Source organism: Physella acuta, unplaced genomic scaffold (assembly GCF_028476545.2).
Source record: "Physella acuta isolate Inbredline_101_S28 unplaced genomic scaffold, ASM2847654v3 ptg001044l, whole genome shotgun sequence".
Taxonomy (NCBI): domain Eukaryota; kingdom Metazoa; phylum Mollusca; class Gastropoda; family Physidae; genus Physella; species Physella acuta.
This window is the reverse complement of record NW_026732561.1, coordinates 223,653-234,346: the sequence shown is the minus strand read 5'-3', so window position 1 is coordinate 234,346 and position 10,694 is coordinate 223,653. Positions and strand designations below refer to the sequence as shown.

Sequence of the window (10,694 nt, the reverse complement as noted above, 5' to 3'; positions counted from 1 at the left end):
GCCCTACCTATGATTGCTTGTACATCTTTACCATGAAAACTAAAAAAATTTGTTCATTTTTGCTTTCAAACTAAAAATATCTTTATGTATTATTTGCCTTGGCTTATTGGTTTTTTTTTTTCGTTTCAAATTTATTTTTAATTTTTTTCGAATTGATTTTAAATGCGTTTTCCAAAATACATCATTTGATATCTTAAAAATAATGTGTTTGCGAGTTGTTGACGTATTATCGTGATTTTAAATTCCTGGTGTAAGCTAAACTAGACAGCGGTTTCAATTTCTTACAAAAATTGGGCGCGCAACTGTGGGCGGTTAAACAGTGGGCGTGATTTTTTAAAATTACAATTTTAGAAATTAATTTGATAGCTGACGTTTCGGCCCTCAGATTGTGATGTGTGTGTGTGTGTTTTTTACGACATCTCAGCGGATGTGTAATCAGCATATTTGGCTTCTTACATATCTCATCTGATGTGTAATTATCTGGCCTCTTGCAGACAAAACATCCTCACAAACGTACACATATTTAACACAAAAGAAATTAAGCATTTGTATGTTTCATAATTTAAACAATAGTTTACATAAATATAAGCAGCTACATGTCATCTATACTGTAGCTTGTAGGCAGGTTAACATGAATAAAGCACATTCTAGAAATAATAATCCATGTAACGCGAGGCGAGTTTGTATCGTTTTATGAATTAATTGAGTACAGGGTTAAGGTTAGAGTTAGAGCCGATGTTAAACGGTTGTGGGGGACGAGTGACGTCGCCTCCAGAACATGACGAGCTTGGCGAGGGTACGTCTAAACCGTTTGCTGAAACACGAGTACAGGTAGAAGTTGACCGAGGCGTTGACTAGCCCCAGCAGGTTGCAGATGTTGCCGGCTATCTTGACGGCCGTGCGGCTGCTGGTGCTGCTGGTCAGGTTATTGCTGGCGATGTAGGTGTTGTAGAGGTGCAGCGTCGTCCACGGCAGCTGGCACAGCAGGAAGATCATCACGATCGTGACCAGTAGCAGCGTGACTTTGTTCTGCTCACGCGAGAAGCGCCGGCTCTGGCGTTTTTTGGTGAGGGAGATGGTGGCGGAGGAGGGGGAGGACCGGTCAGAGGTGTGGGAGGAGGAGACGTTGTCGGAGAAGTGGATCTGGCTGATGTGGTTGCTGCTGTGGTGTAGCCCACTGTGGTGGTGGTTGAGCTGGTGCTTCTTCTCCTTCCCGTTGGAGGTGTGGTGGTGGCTTGTTGAGATGAGGGCTAGCTGTTCGCGGCGCCGCGTGGCCACGAAGAGAGCCCGGATGAGGATGATGTTGAAGATGGTGAGGCAGACGAGGGGGATGAAGGTGAAGACGGTGACGTACCACCAGGCGTACACGTGCTCGTAGCCGAAGCTCTGCGCGAACTCCGTGTCCGTACACTTGAGGCCCCGCGGCGTGCTGACCACTTTGAGCTCGAACAACGTCGGCACGGTGTTGGCCACGACTAGCACCGTCACGGCCATGGACGCCAGCTTAGCCCGGTTCACCGTGCACCAGACTTTCCCGTGGATGGGGTGGCAGACGGCGATGTACCGCTCCACCGTGAAGACCACCGTCACCCACACAGCCACGTTACCGGAGTAGTTGCTGACGAACCTGCCGTACGGGTTGAAGTGGTACGCCGTCTCGGCCAGGTCGCGTCTGCTGCAGTCCAGGATGGAGAGGATGAAGTTGAAGAGCAGGAACACGCTATCGGCCAGCGAGAGAACCAGCAGGTAGACGTTGGTGGAGGTTCTCATGCTGGGCTGAAAAAGGACCAAGATGTTGAGGATGTTGCCCAGAAGTCCTACCGTGGCCACGATGGGGGTCAGGACATTCTGCACGACAAACCGCGTGGTCCTTAAGGACTCGGCCACCGTCGCCACGTGCTCGGGGGCGTACGATGACGCGTTGGTGACGTCATCGTAGTAGGCCGGTGACGTGTTGGTGTAGGTGACGTAGGACGTGAAGCCGTGGAAGACTTCGAGTGTCGCCATCTCAAGCTGGGGGGTCACGTGACGAGAGAGATGAAGAATTTTAAAAACGTTTCCACATATCACCTGTTTACTGCATCGTTTGGCTACTCAATCTCGAACATTCGGAAAGTGTTTTGTCAAGTTCTGTGAAAATAATCCGCCCCATGTTTCTTTAGACAAATGGCACCAATCTCTAGTGAGTTCAAGGTCAAGTTAGATTATCGGGGATTAAGTATGTTGTGGCTAGTGTCATACCGTCGCTGGCGTGGTTAGTTAACATACATGACTGATGAGGAACTAGACCTGAATGTCACCTCCCAATGTGGCATGGAGTGGAACATCTTATTGTGGCATCTCAGTAATGTGACATCTCAGCGTGACATCTCAGTAATGTGACATCTCAGTAATGTGACATCTCAGTAATGTGACATCTCAGTAATGTGACATCTCAAATTGACCTCCCAACGTAACAGATCGATGTGGTCAAGATCTGTAAATTAAAAAAAATAATTATTAAAACCAAATTTAATTAATCAGCTTGTTACGTCAGTCTTGTTGTGACGCCAGTCTCGCATTACATCGGCTGCAGAGGAAAACTCTGTTTTCACTTCAATTCAGTGAATTTAACACACAAAAACTACAGTTAATTTATTTAGTGTTTTAACAATATATAAAAACTATTTTTGGACTTGTCTCGTGTATATAGTAAAAATAATATCTTTTAAACAAATTAGTAAGTTATTTTCAGCTGAGAAGTTGTGTACGTATAAAGACAAACATCTTTAATTGTATTTGTCAGCTTACACTTAGGGCAGAAATCATTTGTTGTTTATTTTGTAACTAGCCGCATATTAACGACTTGAGGTGTAGCTTGTGGCTACATTCAATGTTTGCGTGTAACTAGCCGCAGATGAACGACTTGAGGTGTAGCTTGTGGCTACATTCAATGTTTGCGTGTAACTAGCCGCAGATGAACGACTTGAGTGCACAAATCAAGAACCCCATCACACTGGTGCTAGCCCTCGACCACTCTCACAACAGCCCAGGTTACAGACATGTTTGATTAATGCTGTAGACAGGACAGGCCTAGAACTGAGACAGGTCGTGTCATTATGTCTGGAGAATTTTAAACCTGAGAGTGCGAATGTCCTAGATATCAACTTCCGCCTTGGTTTTCTTTCAGAGAACCCTCGACGACGTGTCCCCAGACAAAACGGTCCCCACCAACTTCTGGAGACCACTTACAGTCCTCAGACTAAACCGATTATCCTATGGGGACAGTTTTCGCTCTCTCGAAAACAGCGAACATTTAACTGACAAGAACTGCTGCTTAAAAATCAAAATCACGTAATTGCCGAAGTTATGTTTGAAACGTGATCTTGTGAGAGACTTCAACGAGATAATTTCTCAAGACAAAAATAAATTACTTAGACAAAATGTCTAGGGACAAAAGAACTCGAGGAAATTATCTCAAACAAAACACATAAACTTCTTTGGATATTCTGAGTTGTCTAAAGTTAGACAGACTAATTTCGTGATCCTGAAACCATAATTTTCCCTAACCAATGCCCCCAATTTTACAAAATTACGAATGTTAAGACAGTCATGTCCCCTTATTAAGTTTACATGAGTTACGGTGCTTGCGAAAGTTCGTTATCTCACTAAATAAAACCAAGACAAATTTCAAACAGCGAGCGATTATTTTGTCAAGCATTCTTGATTCATTATTTCAAAGTTTTTTATTAAGCTGCCTGTATGTTTACATTATTATAATGGCTACTGAGGAATTTGCGATGAAATCAAATCAATTCAGTGCTAGATTAAGTTTTAGATCAGTACTACAGGAGTAGGTGAGACTGTGAATGTTTCCAACACCACATCGCACAGGAAATCATCTGAACACCTTCTCATGGTTTACTTACACAACACATCATTCAATGTTTACAACACACCAGTCCACACCGCTGAACTTCTCTCGGTACGAACACATACACGCGCACATACACACACACACATACACACACATACACACACATACACGCGCACATACACACACACATACACACACATACACACACATACACATAAACACACACATATAAACACACATACACATAAACACACACACATACACATAAACACACACACATACACATAAACACATACACATACACACACACATACACACACACACAAACACACACATGCACACACACATGCACACACACATACACACACATACACACACAATACACACACACATACACACACACATACACACACACATACACACACACATACACACACACATAAACACACACACAGACAGCGTTTACAACACACCAGTCCACACAACTGAACTTCTCTCGTTACACACACACATACGCGCACGCACGCAGGTACACACACACACAAATACACACACATGCACACACACATACACACACATGCACACATATACACAGTTATACAGAAACTCATTTAATTATTTCTAGCAAAGACAAAGATGTTAGGAAATGAATTAAACACCAGTAAAATCGTTTTTTTAAAATGTTTTTGTCGCCGGTAAAATCGAAATTTCAAAATGTCTTTACCTCCAGTTCTTCTTCTTCTTCTTCGTTCTTAATTATTAGTGTTGAAGAGGATCGAGATTTATCTGCCAGTGGGTTTGAACTCGAGACTTTGTTCGAATTTATCAACCATGAGCGCCGACTCGACCACGCCTCCAACACAATTAAGTGCTACGTGTCAACTGGTTATGCGCCATTGAGGCCATTGACTCCGATTTCAGCCTGATTTTCTTTTTGGATTTGCTTCAATAGCCTTTGTCCAACCAAGAACAAGCTACAAGGCAGCAGTTGTTTAATTTTGGAGTTGTCTCTCCTAGAAGAGTGGCTGTCCCCAGCTAACGAGCCTCATCTGCCCGAGGGTTCGAACTCGAGACTTTTTCGGTTTAGCAACCATGATTTACCGACTCGACCACGCCGACCCGTTTTACCTCCAGTAAATTCTACCTTTAAATGTTTTTGTCGCCGGTAAAATCGACTTTTAAATGTTTTTGTCGCCGGTAAAATCGACCTTTAAATGTTTTTGTCGCCGGTAAAATCGATGTTTTGAAATAGAATTTAATTACCCTCGACTGGAGCACCAGCTAGAGGGGGCGTGGCATGTGCTTTTTGTGTTTAAAACTTAATTAGGGGACACCGGAACTGCGTCACGGAGGTTATATTTAGAACTGCAACGCCTCGTTGTGTCTTGGTTTGTCCAACATTTCTAGACGTTTACCGGGAATTAGCCGGATATTAGCCGGACATTAGCCGGATATAAATCGGAAATTAGCCGCGAATATATAGATAAAAGAAACGGCGATGTAATTATTTAATTTTTAACCGATGTAAATTGTCTTACACTAATGTAAATGGTAATCGTGAAATAGGCGATTGGCTCGTGTTTAATATTTTGTCTTGTGATGGATGTGTTGTGTGTTGGACTTGAGTTGGGGTGTGTTGCTGGTGTGTCGAGTGTGTGTTGCTGGTGTGTCGAGTGTGTGTTGCTGGTGTGTCGAGTGTGTGTTGCTGGTGTGTCGATTGTGTCAATGCAGAGTTTGAGGTCTGTAGCGTGTGCCGACTCAGCTGCGATAAAGGTTTAGTGTGTGAACATTTGGTCAGCTGACTGAGTCATGTGTCTTAGTTTTTGCTACAATAAATATAACTTTATTAAAACAATGATGTTATGTATTATAGTTAATTCCATGTAAATGGCAAGCGATGGTATACATTGCTAAAATAAATGTTATCAGACAGACAACGGATAACAAATGTTGTCTACATGAGCTGCAGGGGACTTAACTTCCTGGATGCTTGTCTAATTAATTGCTCCGTGTCTCGAGGCATTGATTAATTAAAAATGCAACCAGCGCTACACAAATGAGGATTGTGATATTTATGACATTTTTTTGCTGTCAATTGCCATGGCGTGTTATTTTTAAAAAAAAATTCATAAAAAACGTTTTAATAACAAGCTTTTATGTAATGATGCACTAAAAAGTAGAAAATAAATTATAGACTACTATTTAAATAACTATAAAGAAAAGCGTGGGTCACTTTAGTATCTATTGGATACCTTTACTAATGTTAAAGAAGACACCCACGCTTTTCTTTATAGTTATTTAAATAGTAGTCTATAATTTATTTTCTACTTTTTAGTGCATCATTACATAAAAGCTTGTTATTAAAACGTTTTTTATGAATTTTTTTTTCAGTACTTTACATGTTTTATTTACAATAGAGTTACATGACTAAAAACCATTGCTCGCCTACTGAACATCACGTTCAGTAGGCGCGCAATGGTTTTTGAACGCAGCCATTACGTGGTCGTGATGGCGCAGCTATTGATGACGCGTGTGGTGTGGTTGGCTAGACATGCCTACTAATTCGGTCCAAATTTTAATTAATTCATAAAAAATCAATTAGGCATCCAATTAAGTCAAATTTAGTTTCAGATTGCATTGTCTTCATGTCTTGACCCACGTGCCAACTGTGAATCGTGTCGGTCAAGTAGAACTGTCCGAATTTTCACTCCTGCGTTTCCGTCTAGACAGACTGTCGACAGACTGACGACAGAGGAAGTGAGTTAAATAAAAGCTTGTAAAAAAACTGATTTAATTTTCTTATCGACTAAATTCTTCATCTTCGTTCTTATTGTAATATTGGATGGGATTTCCTCCGACACAATTAAAGGCCCTTTTACTTAGACTACAGCTTCCTTTAATTTATAGATTTGTTTACACAGCATTTGTCTAACTAATAACTAAGTAAAATGCAGCAGTTGTTTGATTTTGGAACTGTCTCTCCTAGATGAGTTGCTGCCCCCAGGGTTCGAACTCTGGACATTTGGAATTATTTTCAGTCAAATTGTTTTTCGTTTTATTTCGTACCGGTGTTAGACAAACCGAATGTTCATTCAAGAGATTCGAACCCCTCCCCCCCTAACACAGTTCATACTCACATTACCTCGGTCATCCTATCAAGAGATTAAATATGAGTATAGAAATAATCCCCCACCCCACACTTTGCCACGGATGTATTTTTAATCAAGTTCAGGATTATATACAAGTAAACGTTAATTTTGAATCCATCTTATTTCCCTTATAATATATCCGTCTGTCTAATTATGGCAATTATCAGTGTAGACAAACGTACATCTATATATATAATTCTCTTCTTCGAGCCGTTAGAAAACAAGCTGCAAACGCTCTCCCTACCTCCCCACCCCTACATGGTTTTAGTGAGCTGTGTTCACTCTAAATGTTTACAAGCAGAGCCAACGATTTTAAACGTAGGGGGGGGGGGGGGGAGGGGGGGGGGGAGGGTAGGAAGGGGGGGGGGGGTTATGGTCCTTAACGAGCTACTTATAGTGTTTTAAAGAAATATTTTCAGTGTCAGCGTTGGTACTGTCGAATTCACAAATTATGAATTATTGAAAATTAGAAACAACTAAATAGCGGCGTATGTTATGCCGCGGGCCGGCTCGTAATATCTAATTACATTTGCTTATTCACGTTGTAGATGCTAGTAAATGGGATGCTATATAAAACCGTATAGCGAGATCTCGGTTAAACAAGGGAAATAATTACAACAGTGAATAAACATGGGACATAACTGTAACAGCTGTTCCATTCTGGAGTAACTTATTCAGCTGGTAAACAAGTTACATAACTCATACAACTCTGTTAAACATGGGGCACAACTCTAGCATCTGCTTAATAAGGGACATAACTCTTACATCGACAGCTGAGATTTGTAGATTGTGATTTAATCGGTTACACAAGGGATATAACCCCAACAGAAAGACGGCCGGCCATCGTGTCGAGCGTGCACGTGCCAATAACAGCGGTGAATCTATCGCACTGGCTGCGTGCAGTGCTGTGGGGACGGGCAGTTGTGTGGGATACTGGGGGTAGATGTGTGGGACACTGGGGGTAGATGTGTGGGAAACTGGGGGTAGATGTGTGGGACAGTGGGGGTAGATGTGTGGGATACTGGGGGTAGTTGTGTGGGATACTGGGGGTAGACGTGTGGGATACTGGGGGTAGTTGTGTGGGACATTGGGGGCAGTTGTGTGGGGGCAGTTGTGTGGGACACTGGGGGCAGTTGTGTGGGATACTGGGGGTAGATGTGTGGGTTGTGGTAGGGGGAGCATCACCATTGTATGGGAGTTATCTGGGGCTCACCGTTGAACTTGTGTGGGCTGGCAGTTTAAAGTCTTGTGTGGTATACCTCCTACTTTTTTTTACTCAACAATTACATAGGCCTACTTGCTGAAAAGTAATTTATTAAAAGAAAATTTTGAGTAAAACATTTTTGGAAACTGGTGTATTGTCAGGACAGCGCCGATCCTTTGCTAATTGTGTTTCATGAGAATTGTGTGATGAAACCCACTAATACTACAAAGTAAACATTACACCACCCAAACTACACATTAAAAACATGAACCACACACTACTCAACACGAACTACACATTACACAACACGAACTACACATTACACAGCACAAACTACACGTTACACAGCACAAACCACACACTACACAACACAAATACACACTACACAACACAAACTACACACTACACAACACAAATACACATTACACAACACGAACTACACATTACACAACACGAACTACACATTACGCAACACAAACTACACACTACACAACACAAACTACACACTACACAACACAAATTACAAACTACACACTACACAACACAAATACACACTACACAACACGAACTACACATTACGCAACACAAACTACACACTACACAACACAAACTACACACTACACAACACAAATACACATTACACAACACGAACTACACATTACACAACACGAACTACACATTACGCAACACAAACTACACATTACGCAACACAAACTACACACTACACAACACAAACTACACACTACACAACACGAACTACACATTGCACGTTACGTTGCATGGACGGTATTTACCGCTGCCCATGTAATGACTAATTAACCGCGAATGTTTTAAATTCCTCTCTAGAACTTGTCTTGTGTAACCTAACGGTTTAAGGAAGGAAGAAAAGTTAATAAGTTGAAAAGTAAAAGGATATTTATTACATCACATTCATTAATTAAGATAATATTGTGTAGGGGAAAAATGTTTCTATAAAAAAATATTTGACGAAGAGAGATGTGCCCTCATAAAAATTTGATTAATTTTAGAAGCGAGCGCAAGAGACATTCGATTTTAGTGGACCGTAAGAATGATTAACTTTATCACTTGGCTGGCTAATTAGTGAGACAGATTATACAAATTGGTCGTTAGGGTTGGATAGATCTAGTGTAAATTAACGTGTCATAAATTAACAGTGAGTCATTAATTAACGTGATGAAACTATAGTTTTATAAGCATACAAAATTATACTTTTAAAAAATCACACCAACCGAAATTTATGGTAATTTTTTGAACGCATGACTACGTCGTTGAATCTTGAACAATAATTAAATTTCAAAATATTAAAGAAGTTAAATTGATTGATGGTATTTATACGTAGAGCCAGTATTGTTAGATAGGACAAAAATCGCTGTGGAAACTTTAAAAAGTGCAGGCTTATTGTGTGCCATTAAAGAATCAAGTTAAGCTCAATCGTTAAAAAATTATCTTGGCCGTTAAAAAACTAATTCCTGGTCAGTTTTATGTCCTTTTTAGAAACGGAAGTCTGAAAAAAAATTGAGTTTTTGCTGGAGTGTAGTGATGAATAGCTCTGAGAAATTTCTGAACGCCAGCGTGGGCTCTGTATGGAAAGAAGGAACATATTCCGGCTTTAAATACAAGACAGAGAGCATCGTCGGAGGCAAGCGACCGGCAGACCGGCTGTGTGCACCGTGATGGAGAACTGGTGACGGACATAAATATTTGTTGACTGACGGACATAAATATTTGTTGGATTGACTGGTGGACTTTCCTAATGACGTGGCGATCTCAGGGTGATCTTTGTCAACAGTTGTTTTTTTTTTTTTTTTTTTTTTTTTTTTTTTTTTTTTTTTTTTGTGTCAACAGTTGTTTGTGGTGGCGTTAGGTTACATAGGATTAAGGAAAAATTTGGATCTTATAATACATTTGCCAGTAAGGATTATCTAAAGTTAAATATTTGTAGAAAAAACAATACAAGTGTGTCTATTTAGGATTATCTAAAGTTAAATGTTTTAATTTTATTAATATGTGTAAGGTGTGTTTAGGAAAATCTGAAGTGAAATATTTGTAAACAAACGAAAATGTTGGCGTGTCTCTAGTAAAATCTCACGTGAAGTGTCTTGTAAATTTAAAAAATCATCTTATGATGGATAAAATTATCTCCCTTATGAATCTAGGTTAAAAAAATCTGTAGTGACTTAGAATAATCTCCGGTCATAAGTTTGAACAAACTAACAATCATTGCTCATGTAACTCTCATAGTAGCCCAGACCAATTACTTACACGCGGGCTGATCCATCCAATGCACACATTTCTGTGACATGAAACAAACCAACGCGGTATTTAATTTGATTACTGACCCACGCTGATGCATCTTACGTGACGTCAAACCTATTATTTTCTTAAGCGTCACGAGAAAGTGATAGATCTCTACAGTTGGGCGCCCTGCTGATTGGGAGTCTAGGGAATGGTCACTGTGTCATGA

General features: G+C 40.6%; 1 protein-coding gene across 1 annotated transcript; it reads right to left on the bottom strand.

The window, feature by feature from the left end:
* Positions 1–562: 562 nt before the first annotated feature.
* On the bottom strand, positions 563–2,425 carry LOC131954964 (G-protein coupled receptor daf-37-like). Its single transcript, XM_059318820.1, has one exon. The coding sequence runs from the start codon at positions 2,005–2,007 to the stop codon at positions 739–741; it is 1,269 nt and encodes a 422-aa protein (XP_059174803.1). The 5' UTR covers positions 2,008–2,425; the 3' UTR covers positions 563–738.
* Positions 2,426–10,694: the final 8,269 nt, after the last annotated feature.